This window comes from Schistocerca serialis, chromosome 2, assembly GCF_023864345.2.
Source record: "Schistocerca serialis cubense isolate TAMUIC-IGC-003099 chromosome 2, iqSchSeri2.2, whole genome shotgun sequence".
Lineage (NCBI taxonomy): Eukaryota > Metazoa > Arthropoda > Insecta > Orthoptera > Acrididae > Schistocerca > Schistocerca serialis.
Genome location: NC_064639.1, coordinates 641833348 through 641861137, shown reverse-complemented (window position 1 = coordinate 641861137; position 27790 = coordinate 641833348). Strand labels below are relative to the sequence as shown.

The 27790-nt window shown below is 39.4% G+C and overlaps 1 protein-coding gene across 1 annotated transcript in view; it reads right to left on the bottom strand.

Annotated features, from left to right (window-relative positions):
- Positions 1 to 13464: 13464 nt before the first annotated feature.
- The window catches only part of LOC126457717 (sterol regulatory element-binding protein cleavage-activating protein), a 229539-nt gene continuing 215213 nt past the window's right edge, over positions 13465 to 27790 (bottom strand). The window contains exons 22-23 of the mRNA XM_050094254.1: positions 26467 to 26529; positions 13465 to 18456 (exon numbers count right to left, since the gene is read on the bottom strand). Coding sequence (XP_049950211.1) covers positions 18277 to 18456; positions 26467 to 26529 — 243 coding nt within the window. The 3' untranslated portion in view covers positions 13465 to 18276. The remainder of the gene's footprint in view (positions 18457 to 26466; positions 26530 to 27790) is intronic.

The following is a 27790-nucleotide window of genomic DNA, read 5'->3' as shown; positions in this document are numbered from 1 at the left end:
TGTACAAGATATTTGCTAAAATTATTACAAACTGTACGGAAAGTACTTTGGGTCTTAATAAAGAACATGATCAAACAGGTATCAGAAGTTGATAAAGTGGAATGGACCATTTGCAAGTAATAAATGGAAATATAGAACAGAGTAATAAATATGAATAATAGCTTTGCCTACAATTCACAAAATTTTGAGAAGTAATAGTGCATTCAAAACTAGGCCTTCAATGTGTCTGAAATGGGAAGGTGACAGTCACTGTGCCTTATGACTTCCAACTTAAGGCAGTGAGACACAGACTTCAATAGAAAAAAACATAAAAAACCTGAAAGTTGAAATTTCCTTGCAGATTAAAACTGTGTGCCAGACCCAGACTCAAACTCAGAACTTTTGCCTTTCACGGACAAGTGCTCTAACTAAACTACCCAAGCATGACTCACAACCTGTCCTCACAGCTTTACTTCCACTTGTACCTCATCTCCTACCTTCCTCCTGCGAAAGTCTGAAACAAAGGAGATGAAGTACTGGTGGAAGTAAAGCTATGAGGATGGGTCGTGAGTTGTGCTCGAGGAGATCAGTTGGTAGAGCATTTCCACGCAGATGGCAAAGGTCCCGAGTTCGTGTTGGTCCAGCACACAGTTATAATCTGGAAGGAAGTTTCATATCAGCACACACCGCCCTTCAGAGCGAAAATTCATTCTGGAACCTGAGAGTTGCTCAACAAGCAATAGCATGGTGCATGTTCGGAATTATTATGAGAATATGAAAATGAAGAAGTCAGTCACAGAATAGACTGTAGTGGAACACACAATTGTGACTGTAATAAAAACTTAAAAGAATTGGCCAAGGGTGTTTGGACTGACAACGTAATGCTAAAGAGCTCAAGGATGTTTCCTTGCTAGTTGCCAAAAGAGAAGAAAACACGAAGAAGAAATTTTAATGGAATTAGGGTAGATGGCATGGCAACGGCCTTGCCACAGTGGATACACCGATCCCCTGAGATCACCGAAGTTAAGCGCTGTTGGGCGTTGCCGTTTTTCGGGGTGCACTCAGCCTCGTGATGCCAATTGAGGAGCTACTCAATTGAATAGTAGTGGTTTCAGTCAAGAATACCATCTTACGACTGAGAGAGCGGTGTGCTGACCCCACGCCCCTCCTATCCGCATCCTCCACTGAGGATGACACGGCGGTCGGATGGTCCCAGTAGGCCACTCGTGGCTTGAAGAAGGAGTGCCTTATATATACCACTCGTGGCTTGAAGAAGGAGTGCCTTATATATACCACTCGTGGCTTGAAGGAGGAGTGCCTTATATATATATATATATATATATATATATATATATATATATATATATATATATATATATATATATATATATATATATATATATATATAGGGTAGATGGCATTACTAAGCTTTATCCACCACTGGATGTCAAATGTCTGGTGATGAAGTAACAAATAAATTGTGTATCCTACATTTACCCAATGAATCACACATTTCACCACTACATAAATGCCTCGTCAATGTGGGATGTGATTGTGTAATGACCCTCAAATCCATAAATACACTCATGGAAATGGAAAAAAGAACACATTGACACCGGTGTGTCAGACCCACCATACTTGCTCCGGACACTGCGAGAGGGCTGTACAAGCAATGATCACACGCACGGCACAGCGGACACACCAGGAACCGCGGTGTTGGCCGTCGAATGGCGCTAGCTGCGCAGCATTTGTGCACCGCCGCCGTCAGTGTCAGCCAGTTTGCCGTGGCATACGGAGCTCCATCGCAGTCTTTAACACTGGTAGCATGCCGCGACAGCGTGGACGTGAACCGTATGTGCAGTTGACGGACTTTGAGCGAGGGCGTATAGTGGGCATGCGGGAGGCCGGGTGGACGTACCGCCGAATTGCTCAACACGTGGGGCGTGAGGTCTCCACAGTACATCGATGTTGTCACCAGTGGTCGGCGGAAGGTGCACGTGCCCGTCGACCTGGGACCGGACCGCAGCGACGCACGGATGCACGCCAAGACCGTAGGATCCTACGCAGTGCCGTAGGGGACCGCACCGCCACTTCCCAGCAAATTAGGGACACTGTTGCTCCTGGGGTATCGGCGAGGACCATTCGCAACCGTCTCCATGAAGCTGGGCTACGGTCCCGCACACCGTTAGGCCGTCTTCCGCTCACGCCCCAACATCGTGCAGCCCGCCTCCAGTGGTGTCGCGACAGGCGTGAATGGAGGGACGAATGGACACGTGTCGTCTTCAGCGATGAAAGTCGCTTCTGTCTTGGTGCCAATGATGGTCGTATGCGTGTTTGGCGCCGTGCAGGTGAGCGCCACAATCAGGACTGCATACAACCGAGGCACACAGGGCCAACACCCGGCATCATGGTGTGGGGAGCGATCTCCTACACTGGCCGTACACCACTGGTGATCGTCGAGGGGACACTGAATAGTGCACAGTACATCCAAACCGTCATCGAACCCATCGTTCTACCATTCCTAGACCGGCAAGGGAACTTGCTGTTCCAACAGGACAATGCACGTCCGCATGTATCCCGTGCCACCCAACGTGCTCTAGAAGGTGTACGTCAACTACCCTGGCCAGCAAGATCCCTGGATCTGTCCCCCATTGAGCATGTTTGGGACTGGATGAAGCGTCGTCTGACGCGGTCTGCACGTCCAGCACGAACGCTGGTCCAACTGAGGCGCCAGGTGGAAATGGCATGGCAAGCCGTTCCACAGGACTACATCCAGCATCTCTACGATCGTCTCCATGGGAGAATAGCAGCCTGCATTGCTGCGAAAGGTGGACATACACTGTACTAGTGCCGACATTGTGCATGCTCTGTTGCCTGTGTCTATGTGCCTGTGGTTCTGTCAGTGTGATCATGTGATGTATCTGACCCCAGGAATGTGTCAATAAAGTTTCCCGTTCCTGGGACAATGAATTCACGGTGTTCTTATTTCAATTTCCAGGAGTGTATTATAAAAATAAATATGTGTGTGTGTTTTCACACATCTCCTCCTACATCACTGATTTCAACCAGACACGGTACTCGCATACATCAGGTGGCAATCACTGCGGGGCCAAGAACCACATACATATCAAAGGGAATGGAGGTGAAAAGAAGCAAAGTGTGTGACATGTGAAGACCCAGACTCTACTGATCCAATATTTGACAGAGAGAGCACTTACTGACTTTCAAAAAATTTTACACACAATTTCAAACCTTTACGAAATTCTTTCTCGCAGACAACCCCTAGAAAATGATGAAAGAAAAGATACTTTATCGCTTACTACTTTTTTGCTGTTCATGCAGCAAAAGTACCGAATGAGGCATGATGTTATAATTTATTACTTCTCTATTACTAACTGAATTCATGACACAATTAACAGACAGTATGCACTGTCTGTGCCACTGAATGCAAATGCAAAATTATATCGTTGTTCAACACACAGTTCACGATATGTGACATCATAAAGAATGAGAAGTGTTAAAAACTGCTGAATCATGTATGAGGTGGTCTTCTGTCCAAAGACTAGTTTGATGCAGCTCTCCATGCTACTCTCTCCCTTTATCTCCGAATAATTACTGCAACCTACATCTTTTTGAATGCGATTACTGTATTCATCTCTCAGTCTCCCTCTGCAATTTTTACTCACCACGCTTCCCTCAGATACTAAATTGGTGATCACTTAATGTCTCAGAATCTGTCTTATCAGTCTTTTGGTCACGTTGTGCCACAAATTTCTTGCCTGCCCAATTCGATTTAGTTCTTCCTCATTAGTTACATGATCAATCCATCTAATCTTTTGTATTCTTCTACAGTACTGCATTTTGAAAGCTTCTATTATTTTTCTATCTTAACTGTTTATTGTCCAAGTTTCAGTTTCCTACATGGCTACATGCCAGATAAATATCTTCAGAAAAGTCTTCCTAACACTTAAACCTGTATTCGATGTTAACAGATTTCTCTTCCTCAGAAATGATTTTTTTGCCATTGCCAGTCAACATTTTATATCCTCTCTACTTTGGCCATCATCAGTTATTTTGCTACACAAATAGCAGATATCATCTACTATGTACTTTAAGTGCCTAGTTTCCTAATCTGATTCCTTTAGTATCACTTGATTTAATTCAACTACATTCCATTGTCCTTGTTTTGCTTTTGTTGATGTTCATCTTATTTCTTCCTTTGAAACCACTGTCAATTTCATTTAACTGCTCTTCAAAGTTCTTTGCTGCCTCTGACAGAATTACAATGTCATTGGCAAGCCTCAATTTTTTTATTTCTTCTCCTTGGACTTTACATCTACACCTACGCAAGCCACCTAATGGTGTGTGGCGGAGGGTACTTTTGTACCACTATCTGATCCCTCCAACCCTGTTCCACTCGTGAATAGTGCTTGTAAAGAATGATTGTCGGTAAGTCTCTATATTTGCTCTGATTTCCTGAATTTTCTCCTCTTGGTCAATACGTGAGATGTATGTGGGGGGAAGTAATATGTTGCCTGACTCCTCCTGAAAAGTGCTGTCCCAAAATTTCAGCAGTAAATCTCTCTATGATGCACAATGTCTCTCTTGTAATGTCTGCCAGTAGAGTTTGTTTAGCACCTCCGTAACGCTCTCTCACCAGCTAAACGAGCCTGTGACTAAATGCGCCACACTTCCTTGTATCTTCTCTATCTTGTCTATTAGTCCTACCTGATATGAATCCCAGATAGATGATCAGTACTCAAGAATCGGGTGAACAATCTTATAAGCCACTTCTTCCGTTGATGAGTTACATTTCCTTAAATTTCATCCAATGAATCTGAGTCCTGTGTCTGCTTGTCCTACTATCTGTTTTTTATAGGGTCATTCCACTTAAGGTTGCTCTGGATAGTTACGCCTAGATATTTTACGGCAGATGCTGTCTCCAGCTGTTTGTCATCAATAGTGTAGCTGTACGGTAGTGGATTTCTTTTCCTATGAATCCGCAATATGTTACATTTATTTACGTTCAGGGTCAAATGCCACAGTCAGAACCATTCATCAATTCTCTGCAGGTCATTCTGGCATTGCTACTTTATACATATGTTGATTTAATTCTGTTAAGAGCGATGTGTTGAGTTCTATGTCCAAGAAAGTCTTGAATCCAGTCACAGGTCTGCTACGATACTCCGTAAGCTTATATTTTTTTCATTAAACGACAACGCGGGACAGTGCCAAATGTCTTACTGAAATCAAGGAACATGGTATCAGCCTGACTGCCATTGTCCTCTGCATTGTGGATCTCATGGAGCAACAGAGTTTTGCAAGATCTCTGTTTGTGGAATCCATGTTTACATGTATAGAGGAGCTGTTCATTTTCCAAGAATGTCATAATTCTTGAGCATAAAACATGTTCCATAATTCTGCAACAGATTAATGCCAATGAAATATGTCTATTATTGTGTGGTTCTGCCTTAAGGCATTTCTCACAAATGGGAATGACCCGCACTTTTTTCCAGTCATTAGGTATCTTTCGTTGCTCAAGTGATCCACAATAAATTACTGCTAGAAGGGGAGCAAGTTATTTTGCATAATCTTTATAGAATCTTATAGGTATCTCACCTGGTCCTGAAGCCTTTCCACTACTAAGTAATTGTAGCTGCTTTTCAGTTCCGCAATCGGCTATCTCAATATCTGCCATTTCAACATTCGCATGACGAATGAAAGGAGGGACAATGTCACGATCTTCCACGGTGAAACAACTTTGGAAGACCAAATTCAGTATTTCGGCCTTATCTCTGTTATCTTCCATTTCGGTGCCGCTGTGATCACTGAGAGAATGAATAGATGATTTTGACCCACTTACTGATTTTACATATGGCCAAAATCACTTAGGGTTTTTGCTCAGGTTGGTTGACAACGTCTTACTGTCGGAATCACTGAACGTATCTCTCGTTGCTCACCTTACGCTCATTTTCGCTTCGTCCAGCTTCAGTTTGTCAGCTAGGTTTTTACTTCTCTTGAATCTGAGATGAATTGCTCTTTGTTTACGTAACACTTTTCTAACACAGCTATTAAACCATGGTGGATCTTTCCCATCCCTTAAAACCTTACTTGGAACATAATGTTAACTGATTCGATAAGTTCAGGTCTGTTTGTTGCCAGGAGGTCTACGACGTTACCCTCATGAGTTGGTTCTCTAACTATCTGCTCAAGGTAATTTTCAGACATGAAATCCAGAACAATGCCACATGATTCCCAGTCTAAGGCACCAATTCTGATGGCAGAATACTCCCAATCTACACCTGGCATTTTGAAGTCGCCCCTTATTACAATGGCATGATCAGGAAAATTACTAATGATGTTCTGCAAACTCTGTCTGAAGTGCTCTACAACTACAGATCCTGCCCCAGGTTGTCTATGAAAACATCCGATCACCATTATTGACCATTCTTTGTTTCACCCAGACTAATTCACATTCGGAATGCTTGACAAACTCACCAGATTTTATCAAGTTTTTCACTGCAATAAACACGCTGCCGCCATTGGCGACTAATCTATCCTTATGCTCCTGCAGTTTACTAAAATCATATTAATCTTTTCTATCTTTGATCTGCGAGGACTAAGATTCTCTGAGTCACTGTGGCTGATTGAAGAGGCAAATCATGTTTGCTCCCAAGGGAGGGGTCCTCTAACCTAAAAAGGCCCCATGTGCACGCCACAAGTACTCTGCTACCCTAGTAGCTGCTTCCTGCGTGTAGTACACACTTGACCTATGAAGGGGAACCCTACAATTCTGCACCCGATAGCGGAGGTCAAGAAATTCACTTCCGATACCATCACAGAGCCGTCTGAGCCTCCGGTTTACACCTTCCACTCTGCTCCAAACCAGAGGACTGCGATCAACCCTGGCTACAAATAGACAGCTTAGCCTGCACCCCATGTGTTGCTATTTGCCTTCACCAGATCAGCCAGCCGCCAAAAGGAGCCGAGGATTGCCTCAGAACCCAAATGGCAGGTGTCATTTGTGCCGATATGTGCCACTACATACAGCCGGTTGCACCCAGTGCGCTCAATAGCCGCCAGCAGGGCCTCCTCATCATGGATAAGACCGCCTGGCAAACATACTGAATGCACACCAGAATTCTTTCTCGCCTTGCCTGCTATCTCCTGGGGGGCTCTACCACCCGCCTCACTTTGGAGATCCCAATGACTAGCATACCCACCCACTGTACTTGTCCGGACTGGGCAGGAAAATAGACCGCTGGCCCAACAGGAGAGGCATCCAGTGCTGGCTCAGAGTTATCATTAACACTGGGAAGCAACTCATACCTGTTGCTAAGGCGTAGGCAGCCAAATTTTTCTGTTTCCTGGACTGCTTGTTCAATGTACACATTAAATAAAATCGGGGATAAGCTACAACCCTGTCTCACTCCCTTCTCAACCACTGTTTTCCTTTCGTGCTCCTCGACTCTTATTACTCCTGTCCGGTTTCTCTACAAGTTGGAAATAGCCTTATGATTCCTGTATTTTACTCCTGCTATCTTCAGAATTTCAAAGATTGTATTCCAGTCAACATTGTCAAAAGCTTTCTCTCTAAGTCTACAAATGCTATAAATGTAGGTTTGCCTCTCCTTAATTTATCTTCTAAGATAAGTCATAGAGTCAGTATTGCCTCGCGTGTTCCTACATTTCTCCATAATCCAAACTCTCCCCCAAGGTCTGCTTCTATCAGTTTTTCCATTCTTCTGTAAAGAATTCATGTTGGTATCTTGCAACCTCACAGTTTGATAATTTTCACATCTGTCTGCAACTGCTTTCTTCAGAATTACCACATTATTCTTTTAAGTCTAAGGGTATTTTGTCTTCTCATACATTTCGCACACCACATGGAAGAGTTTTGTCATGGCTAGCTCTCCCAAGGCTATCAGTAGTTCTGACAATGTCATCTACTCCCGGGGCCTTGTTTTGACATTGATCTTTCAGAGCTTTGTCAACTTCTCCTCGCAGTATCATATCTCCCATCTCATCATCATCACCTATGTCCATTTCCCTTTCTACAATATTGTTTTCAAGTTCATCTCTCTTGTATAGACCCTTTATATACTCCTTCCACCTTTCAGCCTTTCCTTCTTTACTTAGGACTTGTTTACCATTTGAGCTCTTGATATTCGTACAGCTACTTCTCTTTTCACCCAAAGGCCTCTTTAATTTTCCTGTACATGGTATCTATCTTTCCCCTAGTGAAATGTGCTTCTAAATCTTTACATTTGTAATTACAAGACTTATCTAAGGCCACTTCGGTTGCATAAAATTTTGTCAATAGACCACAGTTTCAATTGCACTAGTGCAATCTTCAGCAGAATAAAAAGTCATTTGGAATACATGTAATCCCAGCATGGTTTAAAATGTCTGAAGAAAACTGCTATTATCAAACAGAAATGTCACACAATTAAAACCTAAAATGTAAAAGTATAAAATAATTGTCAACCACATAAAATACTCCATGGAATATGACAGCTGCAAGGTCACTTGGGACCAAGAGACCTTGCGGTTATCATATTCCGTGGAGTATTTTATCTGGTTGACAATTATGTTATACTTTTACATTTTAGTTTTTAGTCCTGTGGCATTTGTTAGACAAGAGCACTTTTCCTCAGACATTTTAAACCATGCTGGGATTACGTGTATTCCATATGACTTTATTCTGATTAAGATTGCCCTAGTGCAATCGAAACTGTGGTCTGTTGACAAAATTTTGTGCAACCGAAGTGGCTGTATATACATCTTGTAATTAAATAGCCTATGGTTGCTGGATCACAGCCAATAAAATGTTTAAAAATACCTTGCAGTTGTCCTGTAGCCATTCCTTCTTAGAAAATTGAGACTTCCTTTCCATCTCATTTTTAGACATTTGTATTCCATTTTGCCTGCTTAATTTGCCGCATTTTTAAATTTTCTCCTGTCATCAGTTAAATTCAATATCTCTTGTCTTATCCCAGGATTCCTAATAGGTCTTTTCTTTTTTCCTATTTGACCCTCTGCTACCTTCAGTATTTCACCTCTTAAAGCTCCTCATTCATCTTCTACTGTATTCCTTTTCCCTGTTTTCGTCAACCATTGCCTGATGCTCCCTCTGAAGCTCTCAATCACCTCTAGTTCTTTCAACTTATCCAGGTCCCATCTCCTAAATTTCCTACCTTTTTCCAATTTATTCAGTTTTAATATACAGTTCATAACCAATAAGTTGTGGTCAGAGTCCACATCTACCCCTGAAAATATCTTACAATTACACTTGGTTCTTAAATCTCTGTCTAACCAGTATATAATCAATCTGAAACCTTCTGGTGTGTCCAGGTCTCTTCAAAATATGCAGCCTTCTTTTATGATTCATAAACAAAATGTTCGTGATGATTAAATTATGCGCTGTGCGAAATTCTACCGGACGGCTTCCTGTTTCATTCCTTTCTCCAGTCCATATTCACCAACTATTTTTCCTTCACTTCCTTTTCCTACTTTCAAATTCCAGACTGCTGTGCCTATTAAATTTTTGTGTCCCTTAACTATCTGAATAATTTATTTTACCTCTTCATCACCTGTGTAGCTAGTTGGCATATAAACTTGTACTGCTGTGGTAGGGGTGGGCTTTGTGTGTATCATATGGCATTCACTATGCTATTCACAGTAACTTACCTACATTCCTGTTTTCTTATTCGTTATTAAGCCCACTCCTGCATCGTTTAATGTTCTCCTTTCATCAATTAAATTCAATGACTTGTGTTATCCAAGGATTCCTACTAGGCCTTATCTTTTATCTACTTGATCCTCAGCTGCTTTCACTATTTCATCTCTTAAAACTTACCCACATATAGCACTGAATGTACCTACACTATTACATCATTGGGCGACACAAAGCTCAGGGTTAAGGTCGTCATAAACATTAGGCCCAAGACCAGACACTGAATGCTCACAGATACAAATCAATACCTCAGCAACACTGGGTTTCTCCACTTGCGGATAAATACAAGTCCTGTATGCTTTCAAGGGAATGTTATACCATTCTTCTACATTTATATTCTGCAAACCACCATGGGGCGCATGGCAGAGGGTACATCCCATTGTACCAGAGCATGGGAAGAGTGATTGATTGAATGCCTCTGTGCATGCACTAATAATTCTAATCTTATTCTCATGATCCTTATGTGAGCAATGCATAGGGGTTTGTAGTATACACCTAGAGTCAACATTTAAAGCTGGTTCTTGAAACTGTGTTAACAGACTTTCTTGGAATAGTTTAAATGTCTATCTTCAAGAGACTTCCAGTTCAGTCCAGTTCTCTGTAACACTTTCACATCGCTTAAACAAACCTGTGGCTGTTCGTGCTGCCCTTCTCTGTATACATTCAGTATCCCTGTTAGTCCTATTTGGTATGGGTCCCATCCAACTGAGCAATATTCTAGGATAGGTCACATGAGTAACTTGTACGCAATGTCCTTTGTAGACTGATTGCATTCCCCACTTCCTGCAAAAGAGTGGCAAGTTCAGGAACAATGATGGCAGTGGATGACGATCATGCTCTTCTCTCCAAAGAAAACTACAAAGGCTCAATAATATTGAGATCTACTGATTGTGGTGGCCAGGGCAGACATGACACTTCCTCCTCATGCTCACAAAACCAGTCCATCACAATGCACGCTGTATAATCAGGGGCCTCATTGCCTTGGAATACAGACTCACCATCGAGAAAATGAACACTGTACCATGGGATGGACCCATCATCCAAAATGGTCACACAAATCCTTGGTAATAATGCGACTTTGCTGAGTAATCATGGGGCCCTACGAATAGTATTATAAGGCTGTACACATCATCACCGAACCCCCACCACATTTAATTCTTGGAGCGTAAACTATGCTAGAAGTTGGAAACAGTGTGACACATCTCATATGAACAAATGACATTCTTCCATAGTTCCATTGTCCAGGGTTGGGTTGATTTGGGGGCGGGGGGAGACCAAACTGCAAGGTCATCAGTCTCATTGGATAGGGAAGGAAGTTGGCCTTGCCCTTTCAAAGGAACCATCCCAGCGTTTGCCTGAGGTGATTTAGGGAAATCACAGAAAACCTAAATCAGGATGGCTGGACGCGGGATTGAACCGTCATCCTCCAGAATGAGAGTCCAGTGTGCTAACCATTGCGCCACCTCGCTCAGTCCCAAGTTTTATGGCTTTGGCACCATATTTTCCTATTATGGGCATTTGCATCACAGCTGAGTGGTTTTGGAATTCAACCTCACCCTGCAGTTCCCTGCTTATGGAGCTCCCCTCATGTTGTTTTGGTGCTGATGCGGTTTATGAGTGCAACTCAAGTCTGGGCGACTTTTGCATCTGTCATCCTTTGTTATTTTTTGGCAGGATCCTCTTCAATGACTGTCTTTCATGATCACTCAACACACATTTTCATCTGCGTTGTGACTTAGCAGATGATGTTTTTCAGCTTTCCCTTTATATGGTATAAAGCTTCAACATGGTGCCTCTTGAAGCACCAAAGACTTCGGCTACCTTGGTTACAGGAGCACTCACCATATGACCACCAACAATTTGCTCATGTTCAAATTCACTTAGCTCTATCATAATGCACTCACTACTACACAGAACACTGTTCTGGCCACTACTGCACTTGCAACATATTGAGGACATTGGATAGGTGCCATTCACTGTCAAATACAAAATTGCAACCTGCAGACTTGGCAAGTATCTGTATTTATGTTCAAGCACAGATATGCATTTCCATGATGTTTCATATTTTTGTCCAACACCTACATATACCTTTGCTTAATGGTGTTCCAATGAAGATCAGAGCATGAGTACTGAAATGCACACAACAGACAAAACAGCAGAATGATAAGTATTGGAGATGTGAGCATCACTTCTCTAACATCCTGTTATTTGTGCGCCCCTCTAGGAACTTTTGTGTGTGTGAAAGTGTACGAGTTACAAATAAGATAGGATTAAATGTTTCAAAAGTATTTTTGCTGTGTTAATCTTTGTGTTCTATCAGATGCTCTTCTGAATAAAACAGGCTCCAGATTTTTTTTTAACTTCTGTTAATTTTCCTAAATAATAACAACAATCTGAACTATTCACCTGCCAACTTCTTGTTACACAGTAAGGGGATTCTTCCCACATTTTACATTTTTCTACTCCAATAAATAACGATTTTTTTTTTACGATTTTTATCTTTCAACACATTTATCTGTTGGTATGTAAAACTTGTATAAAAATTTCAGTTTCTTATTTATACCCAACTTCACAGGAATTTATTATCCAGATTATTAGTTTTTGCTGTTCTGATTCTAATGGTGTAAATAGTTCTAATTAGCACTCTGTTAATTAAAAGTTAAGATAATTAAAGTTAGCACTACAGTTCACCATGTGCAAAAACCTATGAGCTAATACTTTTATCTGAGACAGGTGACCTACACCATTTGAAATTTAAGCAGACTCACTTTCCACTACAACTTTTGTACTAATCACTGTTAGCTTCCAAACTTTCACTACATACTTTTGTCCCCTTCATTTTTCGTCAGTATCACATGTAGCACTACTCAATAATTTCATATAGGTATCATAATATGTAATATTGGCATTCATTCATGTAAACAAGGGGATTCACACTGCATAAGGAGAATAGTTTGATGCATTTTTCTAAATTTCTGACTAGCAACATTTTTTATAATTCAGAATCACATTAGTTTTTGTAGTTTATCAAAAATTGTAAAATCCAACCTAACTGATAACAGTTTGTTCTTATGCCTGCCTATAAGTAGTAAGACATCACTCAAAATTGTCAATTCGCAGTTTGGATGCTGAAAGTAAGACCCACATTGGAGGGCGCTCTCAGTGTTGACTTACGCCACAAATACAATCTGTGCATGAAAATATGTGCATCGATCGCCACAAAATTCAAAAGCTCTAATATTTAATAACTTTCAAGCAATCTCTGTAACCTAAATAAATGAATGTTTGAAATGAATTTGTTATAATTAGCAAGAAAGTGAAACATAATTGTCATTGGAGAGATCTGTTGTGGCACTGATTTAAATGAATTACTGGAATGTAATTCTCTTTAACAGGAACTGTGATAACTGAGAACTGTGATGATTTTGTATAAATGTGAGCAATTTATTTTGTGCCACAAGAGTAATTAATTTTCCACTGTAATCATGGGTGCTGATTCTGGTGCACAATAATTTTTCATACTGCAAAAACTGATCACTACAATCAATAGCAAACTTTGAAAGGAATAAAATGTGTGTATTAATGTCATCTAAAATTAGTGTTGTGTACACCTTTGCTCGAACACCATACCAACCTAATTTAAACTTCCAGCTTCAACATTTTCAAGATTAGTGCTACAGAGAACGAGATAACATTATCCAGGTCAGTTCCATCACACACTAATTAGGATTTCTTAATAAGAACAAACATTTGTCTTTAAATAGAAACTTTACTATAAAATACAACCTTTCTTCTGCTTAAGTCATCAATTCAATTCATTTAAATGTTATAAATAAATTTAGTACTAAAACAGTAGCCTCCTATGCATCAGCAGTCCAACTTTAAAAATATATAATTTAATTTACAATATTTATCTTCCATCCGCTATCTGGGATGATTCTCCAGTCTTAACAAGAATAACAATTCTTTAACACATTTAACAACATGCATATGCAGCACACACACACACACACACACAGGATATACACAGGGCAGGGGGTGTAGCAAAGGTGTGCTGTGCTTAAATATTTGTATGCGAAATAAATGCATTATATTCCATTTGAAATCAAATGTAGCAACCACTACAGAAAATTATTATAAACTGATACGTGCATTCTGTGTATCAGCATCAGCCCACACCTTTCTGTAGCACAGTCAATAAAATTGCACACAATGATGTGCAGAACAGTCTTTCACTTGGATAGTTGATAAATGGAGAGTTTCATGCTCAGTAATGTTAATCTGACATCAGTTACCCAAGTTCTTTAATTATTTTAATGGGGCGCAAGATTCCTCCCAGAGAATAAGATTTACTTTCTAAAAAGAGAAAGGAAGGAAGGAAGGAAGAAAAAAAGAAAGGAAACTAACTTAATGGATAGGAAGTCTTGAAGAAGGATACCTTATGTTACATATTTTTCAGGAATTCGAGGCAATGATGTTTGTTAGAAAGGAACTTCAGAATAGAGAAAACCAGCTGATGGATAAGACTATAACTTATTGAAAGTTCCTGCCCACATCAAATAAATCATCTCGGATGTGTTTTACCTTGCAAAGAAGAAGCGCACACACATTCTGTTTCCATACAGACTGCTATAAAAATGTTTAATATGAAAGTAATGATGATTTAACAGAAATAAATATTAAAGTAAGACCTGGATTTTACATTATCTCATTCTGATATTGCAGTATGTTAGCAGTTTGATTGTCAAACATCTTACACCCCACATTTGGTGTCTGTATCACAAAAATTTGTACTTTTTTTACTACATACAAACAGCACAGATTTTGTCTTGCCATGTCTGCAGTAAACAGTAACAGGTAATACAGAATCACATTCTTTCCTCCCTTAACAGTCTTTTATATTCTAAATGGATGGTGTGCCAACCACATTGCTAGAATATGACTAGTCTACTGCAAAGATGCCAGATTTACCCTTTTTGCAAGAGATTCACACTTTAACTTTTTCAATATTGCACAGTTAACACCTTTTCTGTAACTGCCTCTGCTTTTGCAGGATCTTAATTTCATCAAACCAATGTATCTGAAGCCATTTTACTAGCATTGTATAAGTCCCTTCAGTCTTTCAAAGTACACATCACAAGAAAATAAAATTACACATTTCTGTCTTCATAAGACTCAACACATGCTAAAACTACTTATCTTACAAACTGGCTGCAATCTCCATCCACTATATACTGGAGATTTTTGTATAAAGCAAGAAACCAAACAACTCCCGATTTTTTTTTTTTTTTTTTCATAAGTTGGCATCTCACAAAGTAAAATGTAAAATACAGGTTTTACCATACACAGAAAGAATCTAAAAAGTAACAGATTCTGTGTTGACAACACTTAGTATATATAACAAGATCTACAGATACTTAATAACAAATTCGATTTATGATGCGAAGCACTGATTAAAATTTTGAATTTATCCAATTTACAGTTAACACTTTGTACTCCGAAGCTTTTCCAAATTTGGTCCACTACCAGAGACAGTATCTGGCAAGTATTACCTAGTACTTCTTATTTTCTTTGTTTTTGAGGGGAAAAAACATACATCAAGTCACACAAAACATATAACTGGCCACAAGTCAATATAAATTTCACAGGTTTGTGCATATATAAACACAGACATTCTTGACATTAACAGAATATCATTATGGATCCATGAAAAAAAGTGACATATTTGTGAATGTAGACTTTCCCAGCATATACAGCACTTGAAAACTTCTCAAGCTTCCATCCGTGTGATTGTCTAAATTCCAGAATTTCGATGCAACCACCTGAATGGAAACTCATGATGATTTCATCAAGTGACATATTGCCTTCCTTAATGTATTTTTAAAAATACTCTGAAAATAAGAAGCACAGCTTCTGACAAAAAGTCATACATTTAAAAACAAAAGGTGGAAAATAGCTAGACATTACACAAAGTAATCAGAATCTACAATATAAATGCTTGATAACCACCATTATATACAGCACATAAGTGAACGTTTCTCCTACAGTTATCACCATCATAAAATTTTTAATTTCATTATCATACAACATAAACGGGAAGAAAACAAGAATAATAGAGAGAACAATGGATTATTACCATCTTTGGCTTTTTGGCATGATTCATATATGAATAAACACTTCATATATGAATAAACACTTCATATGTCACCTTCAAATTTAACTTCATGCAACACATACATTCAGAAGTATGGACTTACGTGAAAAACTTTAAATATGTAGGTGACATCAATGTTTCAGCTTTCACATAAACAACTGCTCTTCTCTCTCTTACTTCAAATACAAAGTAAATAAAAGAAAATCTAAAACATCAATATACAGACAAGTAAAGGCACTTAAAACAGTTCTACAAAAAAGAATAAAAGAAATATCAACAAACCAGTAACACCCAATTTATTACTTCTTTCCTCTTTTGCTTCATTCACCACTGGATTCTGAGATGATAACCCTCCCCTTCATGCTCTTTCCATGTCTACAGCTTTCCCTTTACGAATATGTGTAAAAGTATTCAAGTTCAGAGTGTCTGAGACATTGCAATTGTTTTGGGTAAATCTATAGATGTTATAATATTTAAATGATAATGACAAAAAACATTTTCTAAATAGTCTAATTTCCACTGAAGTGTAAAAGAAGCAGCGTAAGACTTCGAAATCACTGGGCCATAATCGTCACTGTAATTACTACTGGCCAAAATTTGATTTACTTTTGCTGTGAATCACAGAAAATCATACATTATAAAATGTAGTCAACGGATTTCACTTGGTTCTGACTCATTAAGATTTAGAATTTTACCAACACAAGAGAATTACTAACACCAATTGTTATGTGCTACGAGAGGGAAGAAAAAAAATAAATAAACTACATACACATACCTAAAACAAAATTACAATTTGTTTAGCAAAAGGAAAGTGGAAAACTCTGTAGACAACACACAAATTAAAGAACACTGAAAAACTGATGTGAGACAGTGACTCACACCCCAGGAGTAAAAAAGTGAAACTCATCACATTTAAAGCACTAAATAATGACCCCATTTGATATTTGGCACTACTTGCAGAATGTTAAAAATGAAGTCATTAGTTAAGAAATTCTCTCTCTCTCTCTCTCTCTCTCTCTCTCTCTCTCTCTCAATAATGCATGAATGGAGACAGACAAAATGAAATGCTATGGTAAGGTGTGGAATGGGTGTACTTCAGAACATCAGCATTAATTAACACTGCACTAAAGAAAGATACACTACAACATATTATACAGGATACAATGCAAAATAAGGATAGTGATAACTGGTCAAAATCCAGCAACAGCTTGTACGTATATTCACTTTCTGGTAACTGCAGACAGTGGATTCTCAAATAGTGATACACTTTGGCATTGATGACTTACACAAACAGTAAACCTATTAAAATAGGGAAGCAGCAATACCCAACATGTGATCAGAAGAGAATCAAATCATGGGCAAGTGCCTCATGTTCAGTCTAGTGTATTTTTTTAATATGGTAAAGAAAAAGGCAGAGAGAAGCAATTATACGAACAAAATATATGGCATGGCCAATTTAATCTGGAATTAACAATAAAATAAAGTTAGTAAACTGAGGTTTCTGTAGAAATGAACAGATGAATGATGGGAGGAGAGTGGGATACAAGATTCTTCACATTTCAACGCAAAAGTCTTTCAGAAAAGATGCTCTAAAGAGAACCAAAGGTTTCAACTTTTGTACTGCAATAATAAAGTTCCCTACATTATCTTAGGAACATAGTTAAGTAGAAGTCATGCAACCAAAGGTTTAACGAACAACACAATGATAAAGTGTGCCTGACGTGAGATGAAATTCCGTAGTGTTCATATATTTTAATCCATATCCTCCAAGTTATGGTGACCTAAAAATTTGCATGCCATCAAAACCACACAGTGAAATGGCATGAGTGAACAAACAAAGCTTTGTCAAAAGAGAATGCCGTATTCGACACTGGGGAATATGTTAATGCCTATCTTGACTTGAATCAACAACTTTCAAATCATCGTTGCTGATGCTTTAACCAACAGAAACATCATGTCGCTTAACCTTATCCTATAATATTCTACACATATGATCATGTGCCCTGATTTTAGCTAACTGCAAATGAATATGAAAAATGTGGTGATACAAACATACACACTCAAACAACTTCTTCACACAATTATAAATAGATTTAAGAAACACACTTCCAAATTACAATAAAAACAAAAGACTAACTTGATCACAACACAAAACATTCCCATCCTAAACATGTATACGTGATATCAGCTGCGCGACAAGCATAATTCTGTCATGAATGTGTCAGAGGTTAACACACACTGGGAAAAATCAGTTTCACCCTTTGTGTCTTCTGAAATCTTGCTTTTCCACTCAGAATGTTCTGGAGCAACTTAGTGGGTGCAGATGACAATTTTCCTGTAATACACTTCCAGCTGCCTATAGTTTACAATTTTTTTAAAGTTAAAGTTATGTGGCAGACCTCACGATTTAATCAGTCTTATCACACGCGAGAGGAAACCGCACCACTCGGACTTGGCTTCCACAGTCACACGCTACTGAATCACCTGGGGCCAACAACACTAACTGTTTCACAAGGGCACCACCACCACTCAAGCGTACCACACGAACTGGTTCACCTGTCCGAACATCCCACACAATCAAGGAATCCTACAACACACACATAATTACTAATTAACTTTATATATAAACATTGTATTAGGAGAAATATTTATTTTTCATTATAATAAAACTAAAAGTATAACCAAAATATAGAAAAAAAATTATAAATTAAAAATGAAGTCTTAAAACAAGTTGTTGAGTTTCTAGGGCAATAGACAACAATGAATGGACGGACAGCAAAAGAAATAAATAAAATGTACAACCAAAACAAAGAAAAGGAAACTGTACGAATCAACAATCTATATTTACATAAGGGAATGTCCTGACTGATTCACTGAATGATCATACTTCAGCCAATAGAAACTTGATTTCCGGAGCGGGTGTTGATCCTACACTATAGGCATCGTTTATGAAGCAATTTTTCAAAATTACACCCCTGAGGACTTGAAAAAGGGGATGGAAGGTTTTTTTGAAACTCTGTTGCTATTAAGGGGAAGTTTGAAGCCAGAACTATGGATATTGGTATTTCAGTTTTCGGTCGTGTGTGTGTGTGTGTGTGTGTGTGTGTGTGTGTGTGTGTGTGAAAATATTTTGTAATATTAAAATATTTTTAAACCAAAATCTATGAAAACTGGTATATGACTCCTTGGTTCGAATTAAAGAAATATGTTTTAGGGAATGAAAGTTTCTATGGAAATACCGTCACAAGAGCGCAAAAGGCAAGATGAACAAAACCACTCCCTCCAGCTACCAGAATCATTTTTTGGTCAGGGCTATGCTTCTAACGCCTTAATTAGCGGGAAAAGTTTAGGTGCTGCAATTTGTGAACTTGTAAAATTACTAGTTGCTGTCAGCTGATGTACACACACCAAGTGTCAAGGAGTCTGTGCATCGTCCACCAGAGGCGTTGTGTTTTCACTGGCTTAGTGCTCCTTAATTAATATGACTTTCTGTGACTGTTGTTCTTACAGACCAATTCTTTCTAGTTTTTTAGGACAGTTTGCATACTGCTGTTAACTTTTCAGTTGCTAATAAATACTAATTTCCATACAAGACTAATTTTGTCCTTCCTTGTGCATTAAATACAGTTCTTTCCTTCCTGTGACATCGGAATTTATGTTGTGTACTTCAGCTAAATTTCAAGAACACGCCCAAATATTTATCGGGAGGGTAATCTTCTAGATGTTCCAGAACTGGTGACCCTGACATGGTTTCGCTGCTTTATACATTGGAAGAAAAAGATTTAACACGGCCAAATCACTGATGGATTGTACCTTCGCTCTCTCAGTCCGCCAAGCGCTTTCTATCCTACTGGCCATACAATCCAGTGCAGTGGTTCACACAAGTGGAGGCCAGCCCTTTCTACGCAGGACTTAATGCAGATTTGTACAACACATTTGTAATCGTGATACGCCACCTAGACTACAAATTTGCCTCACAAGTAAAAGTTGTTATCACAGACCCATCTGTGACAGATGCTTATGAAAAACTGATCCATAAGGTGTCACCCAACGAGAGAAACATATTTGGCAAGGTTCACATGAGGACATCAGTCACAGGAGGCCATCATAATACTTGAGGCAACTGAAGAGTACAGTTGATACTAGTACAGTGCCTGATAGTCTACTATGTACCTTGAGGAGCAGCTGTCCATCACCTCAGGTGAAAGCCATTATTGCATTGCAACTGAGAGGGCCTTGGATGAAGTGGCTCAATCAGTGCCCATGACATTTGACGCAATAACACCTGTACTGATGAGTGCAGTGACAGTGTCATGTAACAGCTTGTAGTCACCAATGGTTTCATGTGCGGATTATGATGTTCTGGCTGAAAAGTTCGATTTGTTGACAAAGCAAATTGGCGAGATGTTGACACATCAGGACCACAGCAAGGACAGAAACAGCTACCGGAGGCACTAAAGGAACCACTTGTCTACTACTTCCTCAAACTCTGATACTGGCCAACCTCTTATCTGCTGGTATCATAGAAAATTTGGGGACATGGCACATAAATGTACATTGCCATGTGCAGACCCAAACACCAGTGGTAGTCAGGCTCTGGCGCATCGAGCGATTGCCTAAATAAGTCAGAACACCTACTTATCAGTGACAATAATTCAACAATAATGACTTAAGACACGTTGCATCAAGCTCAACCTGGACTGTGACATGAGCAAGAATGGGATTTCATTATCACCAATATGTTGGGACCCATAATAGGAGGAGATTTCCTGGCACATTACCAGCTGTTAGCAGGCATGGCAAACATGACTTTGGGCAGTGTCACTGGCTTTCAAACAGGTTTGTGGAGGAATGTAGCTACACACACAGCTAAACTCGTGCAGACTTACTGCCAAAGTTCCTGCCATGGCACAACCATCTGGAGCACTGAAAGAGGTATGTCACTGTACCTACATTAAAACTACAAACAGTCAACCCATATCTTGAATACCCAGACCATCTGGCCATAACAAAAGCAGAATTCCGTAGTACGCTGCATAGTTTTATGCAACAGTCGAGTACTCCTTGGTCACTCAATTTCATTTGGTACCTAAGAAGTGTGCTGCATGGAGGCAACACTAGAACCATGCCAGATCATTACCTTGTAACAAGTTTGTAACTATGTGCTGAGTGGTGTGACCTTGTTCAGTGCCCTAGACTGGGGGAAGGCTTACACTTAGATTCCTATAGCCAAGGAAGACATAATGCAGACAGCCATAATTACTCCATTTGGCCTATTTGATAATCATTTTACGATGTTTGGCCTTTGTAACGCAGCACAAACACGGCAAACGTTTATAGACTGTATTACAAAGACTCCCATATCGCTTTGCATACCTGGATGGCATTAACAGCATGTGACTGAGATGTTTCAACGATTACAGCAAAGTCTTGAACACCACTAAGTGCATTTTTGGTCATAAAGGGGCCAATTTTCTGGGCTGTGAAATCTAAATGTCAGGTTCACTACTGTTACCCACGAAAGTTGAGGCTGTCTTATGGCTCCCATGACTAAACACTTGGAACAGCATCCTTAATTTTTTACCACTGACATACACAACACACAGCCAAATTGCAGGAACCATTAACGGCTGCACTCAATGGCTTGAAGAGCAAAGACAACTCAACCGTTTTGTGTTCGGACAGTGTGATCTCTGCTTTCAAGGCAGTTAAACGAACAGGGACAACCAAGAGATCCGAGAAAAACCTGGGAGCTTTTACATCCAGGAGAAAACTCAGAATTTTTTAGAATACTGGGAATTTTTCATTGTTTTACTTTTAAGTTAATTTTTGTAATTTAGGCTGATAAGAACCGATACTCTAACAAAGGCTATTACTGTATTCCGCTACTACAGAATAATACTGCAGCAATAAAACATGAACAAGAGAAAAAAAATGAAAATAAAACTTAAGTTGCAAAGGAAATGCAACACATACAATGACAGTGCTCATACAAGCGCCTGCCAACAGCAAAATGTGTCAAAGGCATCAGGAAGACTATACAGTGCTTCATAACAACAAATTGCCTCTGATGAGCGTGACGTCACCACTGTCGACATTATATTCATCCGAGTAGTTGTGAGCGGGCGCATGCGCAGTTGAGTCGCATTTGAGTAGTACCTTCTCCCGCTTCTGACAACAGAAGTGTGGCTGTAAGCTGTGTAAACAGCCAGATGCTTCCCGGAAAAATTTTACTGGCACATCCAAGCTGCCAGATTCAATCATGCGCAGCAGGCCAGGATCTATTGGTTGGGAGGGGGGTTCAAATTCATATTCTTGAGAGGGGAATAAATTCATATTCTTGAGGGAAAATTCAGCATACGTTGGCCTATTGATTATTCATATGATTTTGAAATGCATCCCTGTTGGTTTTTGAACATTTTTGAACACATTCTAAGTTGATGGTTGGTTTGTGGGGGTTGAAGGGACCAGACTACAAAGTCCCTCATTCTAAGTTGACATCTGAATGAATCATAAACAGATTTTTGAATGCAGGCATAGTGTACGTGATGTCACTGCCAGGGAAATCCAGGTCGCATCTAGAAATAAATTTTCCTGCAGACAAAAGGGATGGGGCTACATGAGCTGAGTGGAATAAAGCCAAACAGGTGAATGACGATTGCAGTTTGTTTATGTGGCTGACTGGGTTTGCGAATGATCCACTTTGTTATAGTTACTAGCGAAATCCACAGATTCAGACCACCCGAATGGAAATAAATGACTAAAAGGAATAACAAGTAAGAAAGATTACGTACTTCCTTCTCGGTATATCCAAGAAAATTATATTCTGGCAGAAAATTTTTGGCCAGATCACTACACCGATAAGGGACAGTTGGAGAGTCCCCGGTGCTTAAGTTCTATTGTGGGAGCAGAGCGGAAAACATGTTGCACGAACACATAATAACGCCTAACTGGAGAATAAATGTGGGTAACTAGACCGGAGATTGTGGAAGAATTAATGAAGTTAACCAAAGAATAAGTTTTGACACTGTCAGGAACAGTTACAGAAGTAGTGATGACAAGAATGATTGTTAGAATGAGGAAGGAGAAGAAATGGGGGCATCGCACAAAGTATGGAAGAATATGATGATTCCAAATTTACATCAAAATTTTGTACTACTACTTTTCGATCTCATGCTTGAAATGCTGGAGCATATGAATAAAATGTGAAACTATTTCCTGCCCTAAAGCTTATTGCTTGTGTGCCAAAACAGTCTTGTTTGTTTGGTATGTGTTACAATTGCTACAATATTAGACAGGCCTATATAATTTCATCTAGCAGACAGTGACAAAATATACTTAATAAGATTGAGAAATCATACCAATCTTGGGTACTATTTGTATTAACGGCTTTTTCAGTTTTAGACAACGTCATTTAGATTTTTCATATAGCAAAAAGTTTGACAAACTTTGATAAGGCAATGGATTCTTTTGCAGAAAGAAAGGACACCATGTAAAGCTGTAGCAATACTAGAGAGAAAATATGCTATGATCTGAGGATTGAAGAAACGTGTACTGTCTTGCTTGTCTTTTATCTTTACTGGGTTTTTAGTATCCTATATTTAATTTAATGCCACACAAAGCAGCAAGTTATTAACTAACTGGCAATAAAGTGTGCAAATTTCCTGAAGAGTTCCTGTTCTCCTCGTTACAACTAATTCCATGAAGTATTAATTGCGAGTTTTCTTTAATTTTCGCTGCCCTGAATATAGTTTGATGGCATCCATTACAAAATATACACATTTGAATTCCATAGAGCGAAACATAGTGATGCTGCGTGAAGAGGCAGGGCGCTGCACTTCGGCACACTTGCGACCAAATAATATGTCTTAAATGTCCTCGAATATGTATGTTTTATATATCAGACTCTTCAGAAAAATGTGTGTTGCAAAATCAACAAAATTTTGAAAAGTTGATTTTCTTTTTCTTTTTCAAAAAATTTTTGGAGTCCTATCTCAAATGATCGAGGGAGGGGGGGTGCCACTATCTAGTATTGTCCAGTTCGGAAATACACTACTGGCCATTATAATTGCTACACCAAGAATAAATGCAGATGATAAACGGGTATTCATTGGACAAATATATTATACTAGAACTGACATTTGATTACATTTTCACGCAGATTGGGTGTATAGATCCTGAGAAATCAGTACCCAGAACAACCAACTCTGGCCGTAATAACGGCCTTGATACGCCTGGGCACTGAGTCAAACAGAGCTCGGATGGCGTGTACAGGTGCCCAAGCAGCTTCAAAACAATACCACAGTTCATCAAGAGTAGTGACTGGCGTATTGTGACGAGCCAGTTGCTCGGCCACCATTGACCAGATGTTTTCAATTGGTGAGAAATCTGGAGAATGTGCTGGCCAGGGCAGCAGTCGAACATTTTCTGTATCCAGAAAGGCCCATACAGGACCTGACACATGCGGTCATGCATTATCCTGCTGAAATGTATGGTTTCGCAGGGATCGAATGAAGGGTAGACCCATGGGTCGTAACACATCTGAAATGTAACGTCCACTGTTCAAAGTGCCGTCAATGCGAACAAGAGGTGACCGAGACGGGTAACCATACCATCGCGTCAGGTAATACGCCAGTATGGCGATGACGAATACACACTTCCAATGTGCGTTCACCACGATGCGACCATCATGATGCTGTAAACAGAACCTGGATTCATCCGACAAAATGACATTTTACCATTTGTGCACCCAGGTTCGTCGTCGAGTACACCATTGCAGGCGCTCCTGACTGTGATGCAGCGTCAAGGGGAACCACAGTCATGGTCTTCGATCTGATAGTCCATGCTGCTGCAAACGTTGTCAAACTGTTCGTGCACATTGTTGTTGTCTTGTTAACATCCCCATCTGCTGACTCGGGGATCGAGATGTGGCTGCACGATCCGTTACAGCCATGCGGATAAGATGCCTGTCATCTCGACTGCTAGTGATAAGAGGCCATTGGTATCCAGCACGGCGTTCCGTATTACCCTCCTGAACCCAACGATTGCATATTCTGCGAACAGTTATTGGATGTCGGGTCAACGCGACCAGCAATGTCGTGATACGATAAACTGCAATCGCGATAGGCTACAATCGGATCTTTATCAAAGTCGGAAACGTGAAGGTACGCATTTCTCCTCCTTACATGAGGCATCACAACAATGTTTCACCAGGCAACAGAAAACAGGCATTACTGTGCGAGAGTAGCTACGATGACGTAGGAAGCCCATATGTTCATACACATATAGTATAACGAGATGTTACATGATGTCATAAAAGAAATGGGATACTACAAGAGCATTGGAATTTTGTAAGCCATACTAAAATGTATTGGCTCAAAGTGCACATTCATGTGTTCAGATTCACAATGAACTGGGCCCCAACCTGATATTAAGCTTTACACTATGGTTTTCAGGATGCAAATTTTCTTGGAGTAGACTGTATTATCTTATGTTTGTTTCTACATTATGGCATAATGCCATACATGCCAGAAGATGAAAATTTGCACTTGAAATTCAGTGAACAGTTGAAACTAGCCAATAGTGTGGAATGAACACTTTGTTTCAAATAAATTGACTGCCTCAGGGGAAAAGATTGATAAAAGTCACATTTATGTAGCAAACCAACAAAAATAACTTCATTTTCTGCTAGGCGACTGACTGCCAAAAACGTGGAAATAAAATAAAATCAGAAAACTGAAACTAACAACATATGTCAGTATTCCATAGTTATGTGAATGTATTTTAATTCACTTGATAGCTCCCAACCACAGAAATCCATTTTGTTTTCATCTGACATGAGAAGTGTAAACAAAGAGGAAACAGAAATTTCAGTAAACATAAACACTGCTTATGTGGAGACTTAGTCCCACCCCACTACAACTCGGACACTATGCGCATGCGTGAATCTGGCAGCTTGAGCGGGCAAGAAAAATTTTTCTGGATAGCATCTGGCTGCTTGTTGCTACTGCTGATACAGCTAACAGCCACACTTCAAGTAGCTGGAAGTGGGAGAAGGTGCTGCCCGTAAGTAATTTAACTGTGCATGTGCGTGAGCCAGCGGGCAACTGCTCAAACAGACTTAATGTAAACTGTTGTGACGTCACGCTCGTTGGCAGCAGTTTATTGTTATTAAGTGTCCCATAGTCTTCGTCCTAAAGCCTTTGACACAGTTTGCTGTTTATCAGTTCTTACCAGCAAAATTACAAAAATTTAACTGAAGACTAAAACAATGAAAAATTCCTAGAGTTCTAAAAAATTCCCAGTTTTCTCCCAGATGAAAAAATTCCCGGGTTTTCCCAGATGTCCCAGAGTGTGTACACCATGCATACAAAGTCCTCTCTTCGGATCTCCATGCATGGGCTACTCAGGAGGATGTCACCATAAGGAAAACCAAAATTGGAATTCTATGGGTTGCAGTGTTGAATGTGAGCCTCCTTAACTGCATAGGTAGATTAGATAACTTTAAAAGGTAAACAACTAACAAGCACATTTTGTCTACTTATGAGATACAATAATAATGCTGTTATTTTACTGTTATCACCAGCATCACACTCACCTGTTTGCTTGTGACAAGCAAGTTATGAGTAAGCATAACAATACTTGGACAATAGGAGTTGCTCTGAAACAAGGGATAAAGAAAAGAATTAATGGGGTTAAACACACACAAAAAATAGCAATTAAGAAACTGATGTACCTTTGTTTAAGATCTCACCCACTGGTCTGGTGGGGATAAAAAGGGAGGTGGGAGCAATTGGCAGATTCATATCATTCTCAATACATCAAAATTTGCAATTCAGCTATGTGTAGGTGCAATGAATATCACACGAGAAAGTCAAAAATTAGTTCTCAGAATTTTTGAATACCATAAATTGATTAAAAGTAAGAACAACCAACATACAACAGAATGAATGTCATGAAAAAAATTATACAATGCACATAGTATATATATTTTAATGGGCCTGTGCTAACTAAACAGAAAATGTAGACAGACAACTGCCGTTAGAGAACAGAAATAAATGATGTAACAATGTTTGAAAATTTTTCAAACCAAAAAGGGGTAACTTTTTATCACATCCACATACAATAATAAATAGGAGATATAAGCAGACACGCACATTATAAATATTGAGAGTTTACAGGGAGAAACAATTTGGTGACATATGTATCCTTATTATTCAAGAAAGGAAATCTTAGCCCTCGACAACCCAAAGACTTCTCTTAAAGTAGTACAGCATTTCAAAGGCAGCAAAACAATAGTGAAAAACTTAGTGCATGTATTATCAAGTATCAACAATGGAAGTACAATCACAATGGAGAAGTAATACTGCAGTATGGTAATGAGAGACGATTTCAAACACCACATAAAATTTTTAGGAATACTGCTTGGTTACCAAAATAACGGTAAATTAGTGCCATGTTATGAATAATGAGTGTACAGATAATACAGCAACTGGCATCTTGCTTGACACGTTTGGAAAAAGTGATGACTATTCTTCTTCATGCAGGTAAATGATGGGCATAATAGAAAAGTGTGTGATGTCTAATTGAATAATGTGAGTACGCTCTCATACTGTTTGTAGACAATGCCTTATATCACTTGACGATCACTGAGATGGCATTTAAGATAGCAACCCGAAAAGTAGGGTGAATTTCTGTATCTGAAGACGGATAATTAATTTCACTTGCCTTGTACAATGTAGGTAAGCAGGCTAGGAAGTGCAGCACAGAGATACATTCTTTTAGTCAAGTTGTGCCAAACATTTCTTTGCTCCCCAATTCAATTCAGTATCTCTTCATTAGTTATTCAATCTACACATCTAGTCTTCAGCATTCTCCTGCAGCACCATATTTCAAAGGTAATTCACCACTTTTCTGAACCG